Source organism: Myxine glutinosa, chromosome 10, assembly GCF_964187855.1.
Source record: "Myxine glutinosa chromosome 10, kmMyxGlut1.1, whole genome shotgun sequence".
Taxonomy (NCBI): Eukaryota; Metazoa; Chordata; class Myxini; order Myxiniformes; family Myxinidae; genus Myxine; species Myxine glutinosa.
In genome coordinates, this window is record NC_136270.1 from 21987020 (window position 1) to 22007846 (window position 20827).

The 20827-nt window shown below is 44.3% G+C and overlaps 1 protein-coding gene across 3 annotated transcripts in view; it reads left to right on the plus strand.

The window, feature by feature from the left end:
- The window catches only part of LOC137434388 (ubiquitin carboxyl-terminal hydrolase 22-like), a 179442-nt gene that overhangs the window by 58390 nt on the left and 100225 nt on the right, over positions 1-20827 (plus strand). For all 3 annotated transcript variants that reach the window (XM_078785447.1, XM_068127339.2, XM_078785446.1), the window contains one exon: positions 20037-20169. In XM_078785447.1, coding sequence (XP_078641573.1) covers positions 20037-20169 — 133 coding nt within the window. The remainder of the gene's footprint in view (positions 1-20036; positions 20170-20827) is intronic.

Here is a 20827-nt window from a genome sequence, read left to right on the forward strand (position 1 = left end):
TCTCTATTCCGGCATCAAGCCCAAGTCGATCCGCTCCAGCGATCGTCAGAACGATGTCCAATCGAGACCAGAATCCCGTTCGGATGACAGTCACAGTCACGCGGCCAAAGCTGCGCAAAGGTGCCCTCAAGGCGATGGGGAAATCCAAAGGCGCCCTCCAGGCGACTGGGAAATCACACCCTCGGGTATGGACGTTTCACGGCTCCAACCCAGCGAACCGCAGATTTACCTTCAAAATCCACGTTACACACACACACACCAGATAAACGTCTGGCTGCGGTGAAAATGGTTGAAGCGAAGCGAAAAACCGTGCGCGATGCGCAAAGCGCGCGAGTCGAAATGGCCGACGGCCCGTTCTCGAGGCGTAACGGCACGACGATGATTCTCCTCGGAATCAACCGCCAAAACCTGACACGCAGGTTGATCTGTCACAGCGATAACAACTCTGTCGCAAGAATCCCTTTCCCGGGAAACCCGAAGTTCGCTAGTGACCTCCGTTCGTCAACGTTTGCTCCAGACCTCGAAGCAGCTTGGCTTCTTCCCCGACTCACTCGCTCCGCCTTCTTCTCTTCCTCTTCCTCATCGGCGTCGTCCGGTTCCGGTTTCATTTAAAACATTGACTTTTTTACCTTTTGAAAATAGTAACCTCTAGCTCCCTTAAACGACAACAATAATAGTACATGGAATCAAAAATGTTTGCAGTGGATGAAAACCACAACAACGGATGTGACGAATCCGTAACAAAACAGAGACTGACACTGTCCGGTATCTTTCAGGCAGAGTCCGTTGTATTATTTATATGTAGATGCAGAACAAGTCTTTGTGTATGACGACATAATATCTTGTTGGGCCTCACTTTGGCCTCATCACAGCCTGGAACAATAATCTAAATCTGTTGTCGTTTTTTGCTTGTTTGGAGGTGGGATTCTCCTCCATCACTTGCACCACATGTCCCATAGTTCTTTCAGATGTCATGGTCATCTTTGTTGAGACCCTGATTTATTATGTTCCAACAAATCCCAATTCATCAAACCTGAACAATGTGTACTTTATATCATTGTTCCACAAACCCTACTTCCGCATTTCAAGGCTCCAGGGTATATGTTAATTATACTAAACTATCCGGTAGTTTGAGTTGACTACACCGATTGCTTGAGCCTTGTGTGTGACTGTTTTTCCCTGAAATTCCTTGGAATTCAAGGCCACATGAATTGTGCTGGTGCTTGCTGAGATTATATTGTGAAATAGTTGCGTCTGTTCAGTCTAACCAAGCAGTTTTTTTTTTTTTTTTTTTTTTTGAGTGAACTGCCAGATTATACATCATGAGGACATTCCCTTTATGGTTTATTTGAGGATTGCTAGCAAGGTTGATATCACCCTGCTAATGGAGGTAGAACCGTTCTCTCACAGTTGATTGTCATTCCTCTTTGAAACTCCTTTAACTCTTTGTTTTGTGACATTATTATATGAAACTAACAATGAGCCTGTTCCATGACCTTGTACTGTTTGTTGATTATATTCTTGCTTATGCAAATCAGACGAATCCTAAAACTGGAAAACCTGGTCCAATTTTGTAGGATAATGTAAGTCAGTCACTCATCCACCCAGGACTTTAAGCAATCAATGCGCTGATATCTCTCGTCATCCCCAAGTCTGACCCATAGTCTTTGTTACCACCTCAACCAACTGGAGTCCCTGGTGTTGGATTAATGGTTTAGGTGGCTGGCCTGAGATCTTAGGGTCTTGAGTTTGAGCCCCTTTCGTGCCGTCGACATAACACCAGGTGGTCTGACTCCACATGTCATCCTTTCGAGGTCGGCAAAATGATTATCAGCAAACTGGTAACAGGGGACATTGCATCAGCAGCGCAGCTGTGCCAGTGCCCCCAGAAATTTTCAGTGTTTCCTCCCCTCCTCCATCTCCTCTTTTCATGTTCATTCTTTCTCTTGATGCTTGTCCCCACTGTCATTTCTCCCTTGCTTTTCCATCAGCCTCGCTCCTGTAAAGAAAAAACGTTATAAACTAGAACGTCACTCGGTAGAGCACATACCTCTGCCAGGCCGAACTGTTTATGTTTTGTATCCCACTGATTGACCGGATCTGATTCCAGACCTTAACCGACATCTAATCGACTTGTTCTTGTCACCTAACCAACTCATCCACCAAGTTTTGTCATAATCCCCCAACAACCTCTTGCGATATTGTGCTATATATCTCTAAATGGTGAAGAATCGCTGAAAAAATTATAATATTCGGATATTCATCAAAATTTAATCAACTTGTCGTGGTCACACACCCAACATGTCCACCAAGTTTAATCGAAATCCATATATAACTTTTTGGAATTTCCTGCTCACAGTGAGACAGACAAACGGGGGTGAAAACACAACCTCCCTGCGACAATTGTGGCAGAGATAAAAGAGAAAGAACACCACCGTTGCCATTTGTAACCATGTAAATGGTGTGCCTTTCTTTAATGGTGTAATTATTATGCAAGATTTAATCTCATTTCTTTGGATTAATCGACCAAATCAAAAAATTGTTGTACAATATTGCATGGATCTTTGGTGCTTTTGTCTGTTGCAGGGAGGAGACAACCAACAATTGTGTAAAAACCTGTTAATCCCATGAAACGTGCTCATTGCCATGGTCTGAGTGGTTTGCTCGTCGTGCTGTAGTCCCCGCCTTCAATTTCTACTTGGCCTGTTGACCTGTTAATTTGTTCATTGCTTCTGAACGTCCTTAAAAGGTAACATACACCACTGGCTCCTCTATGGGCCTTAGCCATTGTACAACGGTTCAAATCGATGAGGGAATTCCTATCCTTTGATGGAGCCTGTAATTGTTACTTCCGCCATCGAAGGTGGAGCGAGGTTATGTTTTTACCTCTATCTGTTTTTCTGTTTGTCTGTGGACAGGATATCTCAAAAAGTTGTGGACGGATTCAGACGAAAGTTGGTTGGTGGACAGGTTGGGTGTGTGACATGGACAAAATGATTAGATTTTGGTGAATATCTGGATCCGGAATTAAAAACAAATTTTTTAGTGAGTCTTTGCCATTGAGATGGGGCCAAAAACGATATATCATATTATGTTTCAAAAAGTTATGGACGCGTATGATGAAACTTGGTGGACGAGTTGGTTAGGTGACCAGAACAAGCGGATTCGATTTTGGTTCAGGTCCGAATCGAGATCTGGCCTATCAGTGGGATACAAAACAAACTATTCAGCCTGGTGGAGAGATGCTCTCCACCGAGTGCCGTTCTAGTGTCCTCTAGTTTTCTTATTTTCCTAACCATCCTATAAAAAGGCCAAATGGTATCCCCCGGTATCTTTGGTATCTCCCGCGATAAAGCTGATTCTGAAGGCCTTTCTCTCTCTCACCGCAGGCAGGTTGGTGGGATTTCTCTGTTCAACCGACTCTTCTCCGGCTTAGCTCCCCCAGCTCTGTCTGTGCTCTGTCCCCCAAATATTCCTTCTGGACATACAAGATCTGCCAGCAACCCTTTTCTGGTGAAATGGCCAAAATCAAGATTCTCTGCTCATCTTCATTCTTTATTCCTCTTTTCTCCTGCCTCTGGAACAATCTCCCACAATCTCTTCAATCCCTCTCCTCCCTCCAGGTTTTTAAAACAGCTGTTCACCTCCATCTCTTATCTTTCCCCATCTAAAACCTTCATCTTTTCTACCCCTGTTAAAACACTCCAAATGCACCTCTTTCAATCTCTGACTTAATTCCTGAAATTCCGAGTTGTGTTAATTTGCTTTATATACCGTGTGCCCATCCTCTCCCCTCCCCTTCCCCAGCTCTCTGCCTTCCACAGATCTACCGACGTCCCTGCTTCCCTGCTGTTGTTGTGCTTGTATACTTCCCTCTCTTTCCCCCTCTTGTCTCCCGCTCCCTTTATTGTATGTTTTATGTATCTGTGCATGTTTTCGTGTTTGATGTGTTTGCTCTTACACGAGCCTTGACTGTATACGAAAAAAGAAAAGAAAAGTATTTTGAGTGTAGAATTTCGGAACAACTACATTCACAAGATTAGAGGTGGTTTCTGATTGCAACATTCTGCCATTTCTTTCTTTTGGACAAAATGTTAATAATGGACATTTTACAAATCCATTCCATTCTTTTTGATTTTATGCCCCCATAGCCGAAGGCGCCAGAGGCATTATGTTTTTGGGTTGTCCGTCCGTCCGTGGATAGCATATTATCGTTACCGTGACAAATTGTGATCCACTCAAAGGGTTTTGACGAGACTTGGTACCAGTACTGTATATAAAATGACGCAAAGATGAACAAATTTGATTTTGGCTCAAATGGTCAAAGATCAATTGGCATTAAAAAAAAAAAAAACACCTTTAGAGGCCATTTTTCCCCGCAAGCGGGGGTTGGCCTTTTTCGGGGACCGTGGTTGTTGTTGTTTTTCGGTCCCCTTTTTGAAGCAATGTTTTACGGCCGGATGCCCTTCCTGCCGCCAACCCTTTTTGTCGCCTTTTACGACAAGCAGGGAATTACCAGTGAACTGGTACTCAATTTGCCGACCTCGGAAGGATAACAGGCTGAGTCAACCCCCCTGGCGTTAATTCAGCGATCGACCGGGATTCGAACCCAGGATCCTAGGATCCTAAGCCGGCACCCTGACCGCTAAGCCAACACCAGGAATTGGCATGTGACCTGAAAATCTTTTCCACCACAATAACTTGTTAACCACAGAAGGGATTTCAACCAAACTTTGACAGAAGTATGGACTGCGACACAAAGATGAACCGATTCAATTTTGGGTTCAACAAGTCAAGGGTCATGTGTTCTTTGAAAATCATTTTGCAGATCATAACTCGATTAAGAAGCATCTGAGGTTTTCTCTCTTCTACTTATAAAATTTCTCTCTCCTAGTCTCTCGCATGCGACCTTTAATTTTTCAAGTGACCTTTAATTGAGATCAAACGTAAGGGTGGGTTGACATCTAATGCGGGTGGAGGCATAACCATCGACACATTCTCATCAAATTCTATTTTCTAGTTTGTAGTTGTGATTTCAGGCTCGTGGAGGAGCTTGTGCGTGTACCACATTTAGGATGACGTCATTAATAAACATCAATGTTGCTTGACTCGAATTACAAGTACATTAGGCGACAATGGACAAATGCATATACGGGATTTGAACCTCGGTTATCTGTATTACGAGTCAGAGGATCAATGGGAACACAAACAGAGCAACCCAATTGGTGGCAGATCGGTTTATTTTGTGTTTGAATATGCTCCAATCACAATTTTATTTTCCTTTTCGTTAGATATTCTGTGAGCTTTCACAAGTTGTGGCATTTTTTATGTTGTGTCTACTAAGCAGCAGTGTTGACTGACTAGCTGACTTAATAGCTGACTAGCTCACCACTCCCAGCAACTTGATACCCACTTTGTACATCAAACTGGATGCTCAGAGGAGAGGAAGATTGGGGAGGGGACAGGTTGTGAGAGAAGGGGGGACGTCACCAAACGGCTTTCGTGGATGCTCTTCACAGTCATATCAAAGGCCTGTAACCTAATCAACCAGCTATGATTGCTCTCGGCTTTTTTTTCTACATAATTTAATTGGCAACTGTAAGATCTAAACTCTGTACACACTTGTATTTGGTGTCCTATTATGGAGATAACGATTGTAAAGTATTTTTTATCGCAATTTGAAGCTGAACTTGAACCATTGGCATTACATTATGAACATTGTGACTTTTTTTTTTATAATTGCAAATTGAAGCGAGAGTGAAGTTGATGGCGTGCCACTGCAAATCCCCACGCTTCCCACCTCAAAGCAAAGTTGAAAGATGGCAAACAGTTCCACCAGGAATGACCCAATATGAAATTTTGAGTTTAAAAAAGTCTTCTGTTTTGTCCCCCGTGACGAGGTCCCCACCCCATGGGGCATGAACCAGGGGTCAAATCCAAGAAATCGTTACATATTTCATGCATCCCCCAATGTTGATTGCATAAGCAAAGGTTCATTTTAAAAAACGTTTCAAAATGTGTGCATTACTGCATTTTTTGGTGTATGACCTTTTGACCCTGCCCCAGGGGGTGCGGCCAAAAACGATACTGCTCTCGCATCTTCTTGCCATGGGGTGATCATAACTACCAAGTTTGGTGAATTTCTGCACAACTGTTTGAGGAGATAGCATGAAAAACTTGTGTTTCAAAACCCACTTGTGAAAAAAAAAAAAAGACCCACTTGAGCAGGGAGCCTGGATATCAAAAAAAAAAATTTTTCTTGGAAATCCAGACTGGATGCCAGACTGTATCAAAAGGTTGACACATAGCCAGAGATGGCCCTAAATCGCCTGTGATTGTGGGCATCCATCCCCTGCGGTATCAGAGGGAGTAATATCGAAGCTGGAAGGAAGTCTGTTGTTTTGGGAATATGCTCATCATTTGGATTGTCATACTTTTTAATGTTGCCACACTTTTTAATGTTGCCACCCATTCTGATAACCAATTTATTTCACTGCGATGTTTGGAGGCCGAATAATTGTATACATGTATATTAATGAATTGTTTTTATTTACCTCTATAACATCTTTAAAACATATGGGCAATACCCCTGGCACTCACCTGGTCGAATAAACAGTATACTGCACTAACTAAAGGTAGTTTAAACCAATTCCAATGGTTGCTTTGAAACCAATTTCAAAATGTAGAATCATAATTACATACTCATAAGACTTCAAACAAACAAACCAAAAAATACCTATTTTGGGGGTCAACTCCCCCCCCCAACCCCGTATACCTCCTCAGGCCCCATTTTTTTTTTAATGCCGTGAACGAACATTGGTACATCAAGGGTGATGAAGGTTGTGGTGTAGTTTTATCGAAATTGTGTGTGTAGTTTCTGAGGAGAAAGCAAATACCTATTTTGCGTGGCAACCCCTCCCCCCCCCCCCCCCCCCCCGTAGACCCTCAAAGGGGCAGATTTTTTTAATGCCACATTTGGTACAGCAGGGGTGGTGAAGGTTGTGGTCAACTTTCATCAAAATTGTGTGTGTACTTTCAGAGGAAAAAGCAAATTCCTATTTTGAGGGTCAAACCTGGACCCACTTTGACCCTGGTAAACCCCTTAGACCCCGATGTCTTTTAATGCCGTGAACAAACTTTAGTCACAACACAACAAATATCATTTGTGCCAAGTTTGGTCACAATCCCTTCAGCGGTTTCGGAGAAGAAGTTGCAAGTGTTTACGGACGGACGACACATAAGCGTAAGCTCTCCTGAACTTCGTTCCAGGTGAGCTAAAAAACGATGAAGTGCTTTATGCAGTGCACGATTGTGGCACTATTCTTATTACTAATAATGTTATTTTGAAAAATGTTAATATGATTATGCTATTATTAGCTTAGCTCACCTGGAACGAAGTTCCAGGGAGCTTATGTGATGGCGCGTCGTCAGTATGACACCTTTCGTCAGTAAAAGTCAGTAAAATCAGTCGTCAGTAAAATACACGTCGTCAGTCGTCAGTCAGTCAGTCGTCAGTCAGTCGTCAGTAAAATACAATTGTATTTTGTCGAAACGGTATTTATCGTTCGGTGTGTGAAGTTATAGTGTGCACATTGGAAGTTTCTCGGTGTTTATCTTTCATAAATTAATCGTCTGTTTGCCGCGTCGCGAGCAAGGCCTTTGCCGCGTCGCGAGCGATTTGAAATCGAAGTTAAGTAATTGTTCCCATTTGTATTTTCGTTATAACTGTATTTATTTTATGGTGTGTGTACGTATATTGTGTCCGGAGGAAGATTTTCGGTGCAAATCTTTCATACCTGTATTGAAAATCGTGTTAATTCGTGTCGTGTCTTGAGGCCTTGTACAGTGTACAACCTTGAGGCTTTGTTTTTCTCTCAGCGGTCCGTCGTTTGTGATCCAATAACTTTCGTTCTCTATTTTCCCAGTCTTTTCACCCCATAGCCTACTTCGTTGTGTAAATCTCAACTAAAAAAAAACTTTAAAAAAACATTTCCTTCTCTGTTCTCATTCGTTTATTCATTCTTATTCGTTCGTTCGTTCTTCGACCATGTGTTTCTCCCCCATTTCCCCAGATAGTTTTCACTGTTATTAACCTTCAATGTTTACACTTTCCCCTCAAGTTATGTATTCCGTCATATATTATAACACCTTTTTCTTCTTCTTCTTTAAAAGGCTGCTTTCGACTTGCTCACCAAATCTATTCATCCCAAAAAAAAAATCCATCTCCTATAGTGCCTTTTTTCTACATTCCCTAAACTCTCCTGCACTCCATCCTCCATCCAGCATCCTTAAACGTATTTTTAACTCAAAGGTCACAAGAAACTCATTTTGCAATAAATGTTCGTTTCCCATTAATCGTACACTTTCTAAAATCAAATCTCACCCCTCCCCTCCAAATCTTCCCCACAACCCCTCCCCTCCAAATCTTCCCCATCACCCCTCCCCTCCAAATCTTCCCCATCACCCATCCCTTTCAAATCTTCCCCCTTTCCCCTCCCCTCCTAATCCTCCCCATCACCCATCCCTTTCAAATCTCCCCCCTTGCCCCCTCCCTCCTAAACTACCCCCTCACCCCTCCCCTCCAACACTCCCCCTCGCCCCTCCCCTCCTAGACTCCTCCCTCACCCCTCCCCGCCAAATCTCCCCCATATCCCATCCCTTTCAAATCCCTCCCCTTGTCCCTTCCCTCCCAAACTCCCCCCTCGCCCCTCCCCTTCAAATCTCCCGACCCTCATTTCTTCTCAATTTCCCCCCTCTCACTCCCCCTCCTCAAAGCGTCCTCCCCGCTTCTTCCCCCTTCCAACTCTCACCTCCATCTCCCCCAACCTTCTGCCTCGCTCTTCCCCCTCCTCAAATAACACCTCATTGTGCCTCACCCAATCACCATCAAACCTTTTGTCCGCCCCATCCTTCCCTTTCTCCGAGCTATTCTGAAATCTCTGACACACCTTCAACAGCTCTCCCTACCTCTTCCACCTCTTCCACATCTTACCCTACCCCTCCTCCCCCTGTTCTGTATCCGATGCTCCCCCTTCCTCTTCATTAACGGTATGGACCTCAAACATCTGGGGCCTTCGTTCAAACTTAACTGATCTCTCCATACAGGTTGCTTCTGTCAAACCAGACGTGATCTGCTCAACAGAAACTTTCCTGCTTCATGATGTCTCTGATTCCTTAGTATCTCTCCCGGGTTACTCCCTCCTCCGGTATGATAGACCTGAGCCTCGTCCTGGAGGTGGGGTTGCTATCTTTATCAAAAACTCTCTTCCTCACTCGCCCTGCACTGCACTCTCTGCACCTCACCCCCAGGAATACCTCTGGCTACGGCTTCCCCTTCGCTCCCACCTCTTGTTCATATGTGTGTTGTACCGTCCACCAAACAGTGATGACTCAATCTACATCTCGCTGTCTGATAATATGGACCAACTTCTATCTACTCATCCCAACTCTCTCTTCCTCATATGTGGTGATTTCAACTGTCATCACGCCAGTTGGCTGGGTGTGGGTACCTCTCTCACCAGCCATGGCTCCTCAGCAAAGGACTTCTGCGACTCACTGGGACTGACACAATCTGTCAATTTCCCGACCCGGGTCTCAGTCAACGGAGCATCTTCTCTTCTGGACTTGGTTATGACTAACTTCCCTGAAAATGTCTGCTGCTCTTCTTCTGCTCCAATCGGATCATCTGATCATGTCCTTGTTAAAGTGGACATCTCTCTGACCATTCTCAGGGAGCCTGCTCAGCGTCGACGAGTCTGGCATTTCACTCAGGCCAACTGGCACGGTCTTCAAGCAGCCATCAATCATCTGGACTGGTCTCCCATCTCTACCACCTCTGACATCAACTCATCCTGGGAATTCTTCCAAAGTAAATTGTTCTCTCTCATGCACAGATTTATCCCATCTCGTCTTCAGTTGTCATACCCTTCCTCCCGTCCATGGTACACGGAATCTTGTGGTGAGGCTGTTGCCCAGAAACAACTTGCCTTCGTCTCCTGGAAAGCAAATCCAACGGAAGGAAATCTCATTTCCTTTCACAAAGCCCGAAACAAGTGTGTGTCCACCCTCAGGAGAGCCAGGAAACAATATCTCTCCGTTCTCAAGACCGAACTCTCTTATCTGTCTCCCTCTTCCAAATCCTGGTGGCGTCTGGTCAAATCCGTTTCTGGTGTTTGTTCCCCCTCCATCCCCTCCCTTACCTCAAACGGCGACACAGCTTACTCCGCACGTGAAAAAGCTGAATGCCTCAACTCTGTGTTTGCCTCTAAATCTTGTGTCCCAAACCCATCCCTCTCTGTACCCACCATACCCAGTCGTACCCAGCTGCTCCTGGACTCCGTGTCCTTTCCTCCTGACAAGGTGGAAAAGTTTCTGTCAACCCTCGACTCTGATTCTGCAACTGGACCCGACGGCATCAGCCCACGGGTCCTAAAATCCTGCTCTGCCGCTCTATCTCACCCTCTCTCTGTTCTCTTCACCCTCTCTTTTGCTCAAGGTCAACTGCCATCTGCTTGGAAATCAGCCAGCATCACCGCTTTGCACAAAAAAGGTGCAAAAACAGATCCTAGCAACTACAGACCAATCAGCCTTCTCCCAATTATCAGCAAAGTCATGGAATCCATCATTGCTTCGGATATGAAATCTTTCCTCTTCTCCAATGGCTTGATCTCTGATCATCAATTTGGTTTCAGACCAGGTCACTCTACTCTGGACATGCTGTTTATGCTGTCTCAACAATGGATGGAGGTCCTCAATGCCAAACAAGAAATTAGAGCTGTCTCCCTCGACATATCACGTGCCTTCGATACGGTCTGGCACCCCGCTCTGCTCACCAAACTCTCCTCCTTTGGTATCCAGGGAAATCTGCACGCATGGCTGGCGGACTTCCTCTCTAGTCGTCGTCAACGTGTGGCCCTGAATGGGTTTCTCTCATCTCCTCTTCCTGTTCAGGCTGGAGTTCCCCAAGGCAGTGCTCTGGGCCCTGTGCTTTTTCTGGTCTTCATCAATGATCTCTCTGACTCTCTTGAAAATCCTCTCTATCTCTTTGCTGATGACTCCACTCTCTGCCGCTCCATTCCTCTTCCCTCAGATCGGCAGTCTGCAGCCTCCCACTCTCTGAAGACTTGGACAAAATCACAGACTGGTCAAACAAGTGGAACATGTCTTTCAATCCTGACAAATCTCACACTCTTACTATGTCTCTCCGAAAAGATCGACTGGACAACCCTCCCATCTACTTTCTCAACAATCCTCTCCAAGAAGTTCTGTTGCTCAAGCTTTTGGGTCTCACTATCTGCCATGATCTTTCTTGGGAAAAGCACATTTCCAAGCTGGCCTCCAAAGCCAGTCGCCGACTGGGCATCCTCCGTCGTGCGAAGTCCTTCCTCGGCACACCTGAGCTCCTCACCACATACAAGGCTTTCATCCGCAGCTCAATGGAATACTGTTCTCCCCTATGGGCCGGTGCTCCTGCCTCACACCTAGCTCGGCTTCACGCTGTTGAAACCAAAGCTTTCAGAATTATTGGAATCTCCCGCGATGAAGCTATCTCTGAGGGCCTTTCACTCACTCACCGCAGGCAGGTAAGTGGCCTTTCTGTCTTCTACCGACTCCTCTCCGGCCTTGCACCCCCAGCTCTCTCTGTGCTCTGTCCCCCAAATATTCCTACAGGTCGCACAAGATCTGCCAGCAACCCTCTGATGGTTAAACTGCCGAAATCTCGGCTCTCTGCTCACCTTCACTCTTTCATTCCTCTTTTCTCCCGCCTCTGGAACAAACTCCCTCACTCCCTTCAATCCCACTCCTCCCTCCAGGTCTTTAAAACAGCTGTTCACCACCATCTCTTATCTTCCCCCATCCAAAACCTTGATCTTTTCTACCCCCGCTAATTCACCCCAGATCCACCTTGTTTGAAATTCCAACTTCTTTCCTGGAAGTCCTGGCAGTGTCCATATGTTTTATACCTCTCCCACCGCCCCCCTTCCCATGCCCCCCCCCCCCAAAGCCCTCGCCCTCTCTCAGATCTCTAGATGTCTCCATGTCTCTCGGTCCCTGCTCTCAAATGTTGTGTTTGTGTCCTTCCCCCTCTCTCCCCATCTTGTCTACCGCTCCCGATGTTATATGTTTTATGTGTCGGTTTGTCTTTCTGTGTGATTAATGTTCGCTCTTTCACGAGCCTCGATCTTGTATACAAAAAAAAAAAAAAAAAAAAAAAATCTTCAGCTTCTATCTATATATATATATAAAGTAGAGTTGGCCTCTGTGTCTGTATCCTGATCTATCTACGATCTCTAAGATCTCGAGAACCCGTGGACGGATTTGCGAGCGGAAAGTACTGTTCGACTCGGGATGGTCCCAGGAATGTCACGGAGACATAAACATTAAAAAAATTTCGGGTTTTAAAATTAGCGTATTATTAGCACTAGCAGAAGAGAGAGGGATTCGAAGGGAGGGAGCGCAGCGCTTCTAGCGCTTCTGACTACAGCACACCTTAAAATTAAAAAACTTCGGGTTTTAAAATTAGTGTGTTACGCGTAATTAGCGCTAGCAGAAGAGGGAGGGAATCTAAGGGAGGGAGCGCAGTGCTCCCTCCAGCGCTTCTGTTAGCGTAATTAGCGTATTTCGGAACGTTAATTTTTCAACTTCATTATTCGGAATCAGTACGTCCCAGAGAACCTTCGTAACGTTAATTTTTCAACTTCATCCGATTGACATGGGACCAACGGCATGTGACAAAGAGTGAAACATACAGGCTACATTTATTTGACGACAATGAGTTCCGACTTCCGACCTCGGTGGGATGACAGGCTGAGTCAACCCCCCTGGTGTGAAGGGGGAGGAGGAGGGGAGGGGGAAGAGAAGGGGAGGGGAACGAGGGGGAAGGGGATGGGAGGGGGAGGGGGAAGGGGGAGGGGGAGGGGGAAAGGGGGAGGGAAGGGGGGGGAGGGGGAGGGGAGGGGCCCTTCTTCCCCTGGGCACCCCCGCACCTTTCCCTCCCCCCTTCCCCTCCCCCCCTCCCCCCTTCCCCCTCCCCCCCCATTCCCCTCCCCTCCTCTTCCCCCTCCCCTCCTCCTCCCCCGCTTCCCCCTCCCCCCTCCCCCCCGTTCCCCTCCCCTCCTCTTCCCCCTCCCCTCCTCCTCCCACTCCCGTGCAAAGCCGGGTACCTCTGCTAGTTCAAGATATTTTCACCTCATTTTTGAGATCTTGATATTTGGTCATTTTCTTGATTTCCACATTATTTAGGCCAAAATTGCTCGGTACTGAATCCTCAGTTAGCAATGTCCTTTTTTCCTTTTTGTATCTGAGTACAATATGTTCTATGTTCACACTGGATTGGATCATCAGGTCGTACATGAGTGTTACTTCCTTGTTTGAATGATTGTTTTTGGTCCATGTTTCCATGAGGTTTCTGAAACTGGGATATTGATTTTTTTGTGCAGATGTTCGAGTGGGTTACTGCACATCGCCTGTTGTGCCTTTGTGTGTAGACTGTACAACTGTTCTGACATGAGTATTTTTACATCCCGATAGGAGGTGGCTCGTGCTTTCTGTTTCCACCTTGCAGAACATGCAGAACATTGCATTGCAGAACATTTTCTGTTTCCACCTTGCAGAATGTTTCCACCTTGCAGAATGTTTCCACCTTGCAGAATGTTTCCACCTTGCAGAATGTTTCCACCTTGCAGAATGTTTCCACCTTGCAGAATGTTTCCACCTTACATCCACCTCGCAGTCCGATTGACTCAGTCCCACCATCTTCTTGAAAACCATGCATATAGTGTCCCTGGTAGTTGGCATTTTTATAATTTGTGGATAGTGAGGAGTTTCCTTGTTTTGATATCTAGTTTATCGATGTCTGCTTTTGACCAGTTTATTATTCCGTAGCTGTATTGGAACACTGGTACTACTTGTTGGCTTATGGCTTTGATTTTGTTTCTTGGATTGAGATTTGATTTCAGGATCAGCCTCGTTCTATGCAGGTGTTATTTGGTAATTGTGCACATTTCTTTAGGACATATTTGTTTGCCCTCTTCTATTCCAGGTATTTGTATGATGTTTCATTGCCAAGTATTATTGTATTTAGGTCACTTTTTATGTTGTCCATTTTTGTTGGTCTACCTTGCATGAATCTGCACTTGGCACACTTATCCAGACCGAATTCCATTTGGTTGTCTTCGGAGTACTGCTTCACTAATTTCAGTTGTTCTGCCAAATTTTTCGTCATTCAGTTCAAAGAGTTTTAAATAATCCATGTGCAGTGGATGTGTCACCTTTTCTGTTTCTTTGGACGTTCTTTTATTGGATGGTACCCGTGCCCTTTGTCATTGATGAGATTACTTATTGGATCCAGAGCCAGACAAAACAGGAGAGGTGGGAGGCTGTCTTCTTGGAAGATTCCGTATCGTATCTTTGCCTCCGCTGCCGAAGGTGGACGGAGGTTATGTTTTCTATCTATCTGTCTGTCTGTTTGTCTGTCTGTAAACAGGATATCTCAAAAATTATGGATCGATTCAGAAATTTAGTGGACAGGTTAGATGTTTGACAATGACGAATTGATTCGATTTTGGTGAATATCCGGATCCGGATCCAGATCCTAGAATTTTAAAAGTGATTCTTCACCATTGAGAGATGGGGGTGAAAAATCAATATCTAGCACAATATCTCAAAAAGTTGTGGACGGATTCAGGCGAAACTTGGTGGAAAGGTTGGGTGTGTGACAAGGCGATTTTGGTGAAGACCCGGATCCGGATATGTAATTTTTTTTTAATTTTTAAGTGACTAGCAGGAGTACCCAGCGTTGCGGGGAGGGGGGGGGGGGGGTGCAGGAGAGGGAGAGGGAGGGTTGAGGAAGGGAGTGATGGGAGAGGGAGGGGAAAGATATACTTCATATACATACTTTGGAGGGGTACACCGGTTGCCGGGGAGGGAAGGGGAGGGGGGGGGGGGGGGAGGTTAAGTGTGTTGCCGATCAGGAAGAAGAAGCTGTACTACCAACTTCGTACACTTCCGGAATTGTTTGATTTATTTGTATTCAAATACCTGGTGATTGTTTTGTATTTATTTATGTGAATGTGTACTTGTATATAACTGTCATTAATTTTAAAAGGCTACGGCACTATTGAGCGAGGTTTTTTTTTTTTGGTTTTTTTAACTCCCAAAAAACGAACTTTTTTTTCATTTTTTTTTCTTTTTTGCCTAAAACACTCTCAGGCACTCACTGATGAACCTCTGAAAGTTTGATGAAGATCTGTTCAGCCATCTCTGAATAAAACGCGGACACACACACAGACAACTCACGTTTATATAACCAGGGCATTGCCCGTACTATATCTATATCTAAAATTATATCCCCCCCCCTCTATTTACATGAAATGGTTTGGTCCAAAGCGAACGGCTTGCGAGTACGGTGACAATCCCCCCCCTCTATTTACATGCAATGGTTTGGTCCAAAGCGAACGGCTTCCGGAGTTTGGTAAAGAAATCGCCATCGCGTGCACAAACGCGCAGGAAAGCGAATGAATCGCAAATTCGGTTTTATTAGTTTTAAAACATAGTTTAACGCCAACATAGTTTGCAAACGTGAAATAAATGAATACGCTCTCAAATGTGCCATCCGAGGCAGAGTGTGTCCGCCACGTTCGGCACACGCGATCGTTCGCTGCTCTCTGATTGGTTGAATCGTTTTTTGGACATAGCTCGGTAAGTAATTGTCCGATTAATATGAAACCTTGAAAAGGCACATCCTCGGGTCCCCAGCAATATACCTGGCAAGTTAAAAGTATATCGGACCCGTGGTTGTCGAGAAACAGCGGTCACAGACAAACAGACGTACAGACGTACAAACGTACAAACGTACAGAGATTACTGGAATTATAGATAGATATATAGATTGTTCACAATTGAGAGGTGCTGCCAAAAACGATATAGAGCATGGTATCTCAAAACGTTGTGGATGTGGCAAGCCACGCAAAAAAAAAAAATCATGCCATCTTTACCTGTAGTGGGGCGGCTTAGCCCAAATATTCAAAAGAATTGTGCATTTTGTGATACAAGCACCAAATTTGGCACACTAGTAGACTATCATATTATGAAAAGATCTGGATATTGGGCCATCTCAGATTCAGAGATTTGATTTTTGCAAGATTTGCAGATTTTGCAAGCTGAGATTGCAACGCCAGGGACGGCCGACTCCTTCCTACGAGCTGCCCACGTCACCCGCACAAGAAGAGCTCATCAAATCACTGCAGCGGCACTGCACATCCTGCAACACCGTGCGTATGAACGCCACTGTATGACATATGCTGATGATGCAGAAGACCTGCCTGAGTTCGAAGACTGGTGTCACCAGAGAGGAGAAGACATTCCCAACTTTCAGTACTGGGCAACTGTGCTGGAACTAGAGATGTTGGTACTGGTCTACGTGCGTTCTCTGCGGCAGGCTTCATTCACGACGTACCTTGATGCCCTGACGGAACTGGTCCCATGGTTCCATGCCTTAGACCACACACACTATGCCAGGTGGGTCCCTGTTCACCTGAGGGACACGGTTGCACTCCCAATGAAGCACCCAGATGTAGCCAGAGAATTCAGGGCTGGCAACTTCACTGTACAGAAGACGAAGAAGGTGTTCTCTTCGATCCCAATCGAATCGAAATCTTGCAAAAATCAAATCTCTGAATCTGAGATGGCCCAATATCCAGATCTTTTCATAATATGATAGTCTACTAGTGTACCAAATTTGGTGCTTGTATCACAAAATGCACAACAGCTTTGCTATGCTGCTACACTACTGCCCGTGTATGCATAATATTTATATTCTATATTTCCTTTTTTTTTTAATGCCACATACCAATTAATTAATATTTCGATAGTCTGGATTACGAAGTGCGACTGGGCTGGATTCTTGCCAGATATAAAAGGGACTTCATGAAATAGCTTTGCTTCTTGATGTATCCACTCATTCTGATTGATTACAACATTGCATTTGCGTACTTGGCAGACAATCCAAGTCAGTTTGTGTTGAAGAGGATTTTGAGATGTAAAAGTGTCATATTGATTGCAGTCCCAAAGGTGCTCAATAATACAGAGACGCATGGCTTTGTCACGATGAATAACTCTTCAGCTTGTATGTCGAAGAAATACTCTTATTACTGTCTTTTTGCTATACTTCTGTTCCATGTTGAAAGTTCCTCGTGCGATGTCACGGCAAACCGCAACGTGTAAATTATGTGAATGCCAAATTTGACTAAAATTATCACATTCCGACATTGCAAGCCGCAAATAGTTATTTTGTGTTGGGATTGAATTTTGAAAATCCTTGTCCAGCCGTTATGCAATCACCTAATGCACACCTCCATTAAACAGCACGTGTCATCATGCGTCATTGATCAAAATTGACTTTTTATATCTTATTTCTTTTCATTTGCAGAAAGCCTTGTCAATAACAAAATAATTAATTGAAATGTTTGAATTTATTGAGGTGTTTGCATTGAGTTTTGAAGGTCCTTAAGCAAACTATCCAAGCATTTGTATCCTTTTCTGCTTTTCGTCCCCCTACCAGTTTCACCAGAGGTGATTACAGGTGTGCTCTCGGTCTGTGTGTACATCCGTCCATCCGTCCCACCTGTGGGTTTTTTCAGACTTTTCCTCCTTACCCTTTAAGATATTCAAATGAAACTTGGTACATGGCTTTATAATGATAAGTTACAGAGCATGTTAGAGTTTCAGGGCGTTTCGTCAATTTTTCAGTTATGCTCTTTTTGCGCTTCGATAATATCACACTGGTAGGGGACATGTATTTCAAAGCAATTGTCGCTCTTCTTACCTCTGCCACCGAAAGTGGTTGGAGGTTATGTTTTCACCCCTTTCTGTTTGTCTGATTGTGAACAAGATATCTCAAAAAGTTGTCGATGGATTCGGACGAAATTTGGCAGAGATATAGCGTAAGGGACAAAGACGAAATGATTAGATTTTGGTGAAGATCTGGATTAGGATCCGGCTACTATAATTTTTTAAGTGATTCTTCACCATTGGGAGATAAGGCCAAAAATGATACATAGCAGGATATCTCAAAAAGTTATGGACAGATTTGGATGAAACTTGGTGGACCGGTTGAGTATGTGACAAGGATGAATCGATTCGAATTTGGTAAAGATCTGAATATGGATTCGATTACGAGAATTATTAAATTCTTAAGTGATTCTTTCCCATTGAGAGATCGGGCGAAAAGTGATATATAACACGATATTTAAAAAAGTTAGCCAAGAGTTATGACTAATCTTGGTGGACGAGTTGGTTAGGTGACAAGAACAAGCTGATTAGATTTTGTTTCAGGTCCGAATCCAGATCCGGCCTTTCATTGTGATACAAAACATAAACTGTTCAGGCTGGCCGAGGTATGCACTCTACCGAGTGTCGGTCTAGTTATGTCTGTTTTGCTGCAGCCCGCATCTCCTTTACCACATCCACAATGTTTTGCGGGCCGGATCATATCGATACAGGCCATTTTATGTGTGCATACATGTGCATACGTGGACCCATGCAGTCGGACACATGCACCTATTTTAACGGACACCCTGAGATCAAATGTCATGTGGATACGTGCACCGGAGCACGAGTGATTGGTTGATCAACGCTCCTGCCTTTTTGCATCCACTTGCTGGATGTTGTTCTTTTCAGTGTTCTAGCAAATTTGGCACACACTTGTAAGTCATTGATGAGGCCACTTTGGCGATTAAAAGGAACTCCTCTTACTATTGTAAGGACTACTTTTGTTGACTTTCTGATGAACGAAGCTTCATTTTTCTGGTTGCTTGACTTGAGCAACAAGTAATTTTGATGTCCTGTACTCTTTGCAGAGCGTAGGTGCTGCCGAAGCATTTTATTGGCAGGGTTATGTTGGGTGGTTTGCCATTGTTTTTCCAGTGTCGATTATCCGTGCTCTATCCTAAATGCTGAGCGCCAAGCAAGGAAGCAGCACGTACCTTTTAAATAAAAGTCTTTAGTATAGCTGAGCCGGGGATTGAACCACCGACCTCCCAGACTCAAAGCAGATGCTCTCTCACCATGGCATCACCGATACCGGTTTGAAAAACAACTACTATTATGTTTCTTTCCGGATCCAAACGTATTTTGTGCTTCAAGTGTATCTTCTTGGTCTCTAAGTTAGATATTTACCGAGTTTTTGTTCCTACAATGTTTTTACAAGTCTTATGACGAGATTTAGAAATATGTCACATTAAGGTGATGGAGAGAGACAGACAGAGACATATGTTGGAAATGAACAGTACAGCTTCCAAATCATTTCTGAGATTCATGTAAATCTCATATATAGTTTTGATGTGAGTGGACTTCCTAAGCGAATATACAATTCTTACTTGAACATAAATAATGCCAAAGAACCATGCCAATGCTTTATTTGTGATGATCAGAAAGCATACAGTCTTGCTATTGTTAGGAAATTCCTGATTGGCTGGAAATAAATAATTCAGCCAATCAGTGAGCTATTTAGTGTTTGCTGTTTTCTTGCCATCAATTGTGTCAATGGTCATGCATGTTTTTTGTTGAGTGTGATCTCGAGGTCACCATAAAGGAACATGACGAAGGTGCTAAAAGCTGCTGACTATAGAAATGGAAGGTGTTTTTCTGGGGAGGTGTGTATGTACGTAAGCGCTGTCTTGCTGTTAAAGGTGATTGCTTGATTTGTGAGACACAACAGATGAAGTAGGAAGCTCTGAAAAACCATATATTGACGATCACTTAAATGTTGTTTATTTTTGGCCGATCAGCAACCAGAATAAGGCCTTGGTTTTTATGGTGAAAGGGGAGTAAATCCCCCCTCTCACACCCTCTCCTTCAAAATATTTTCTTCCCCTTTTCCCTCTTTCCCCCACCAACTGAAGCACAATCGTGTTGATCGTGAGGGATGCTCAGATGGGAACGCCAAACGGGCCCACCATATTATGATGCTTTGAAAAGGACTTTCCTGACTGATGTTTGACATCTGGACTTGTTGCTGTTTTCCCTTCCTTTTTCAGGCTCGGTCGTGTGTCTGCCACTTGTGTGGTGCTCACTTTAACCGTCTTCATTCTTGCCTGTCGTGTGTCTTCTTTGGCTGCTTTGGTCGACGACACATACACGAGCACGCCAAGACCAAGAGGCATCCTCTCGGTGAGCATTTTGCTTCTTTGTCTTCCTTTGTTCTTGAACCGTGAGCTGTCCTTCCAATTATTTGTCTCTGCCTTCTGTAGCCCTCTCGGTCTTTGCATTGCCCGTTCTTTCTCCCTTCAACTGTCTCTCCCACTCTTTGTATTCGCCCCACCATCCTAGAGGCGAGCGTCTGCCCGTGCTTTGGTGTTATTTTGCCCGCACCTGATTCCAAGGCTTTTTCAATTGCCATTCCTCAAAATTCTGTCCAAATTGCATTTTCTACAAGGAAGCTCAGCAATGATGCTGATATTGTTGTCAAACCAAAGAAGGTGTAGCCTTGGCCATTTCTGTTGAACTGTTTTTTTTTCTTCTGTTAGCATTTTATTTATTGATGAGCATTGTTACATCTCCTTGCCTTCTCTCTTTGCAGATATTAATTTATCTTGAGATTGTTGCTTTCAGCCTTGTTTACCTCTTGTGCCAGAGACATCTGTTGACTTTAAAGCTCTTTTACAACCGGGTCTTTCATCACAATTACAATGTGATGATGAGCCTGAATCGCGCTTATCACAATTTCATGGTAAAGCACAGTAGACAAGAATAAGGATATCTCAGCAAATGATTTTCCTGTTATTTGTCACCTTTATTGCCACGCTGCTAAAATTTGCCGCTGGACGAA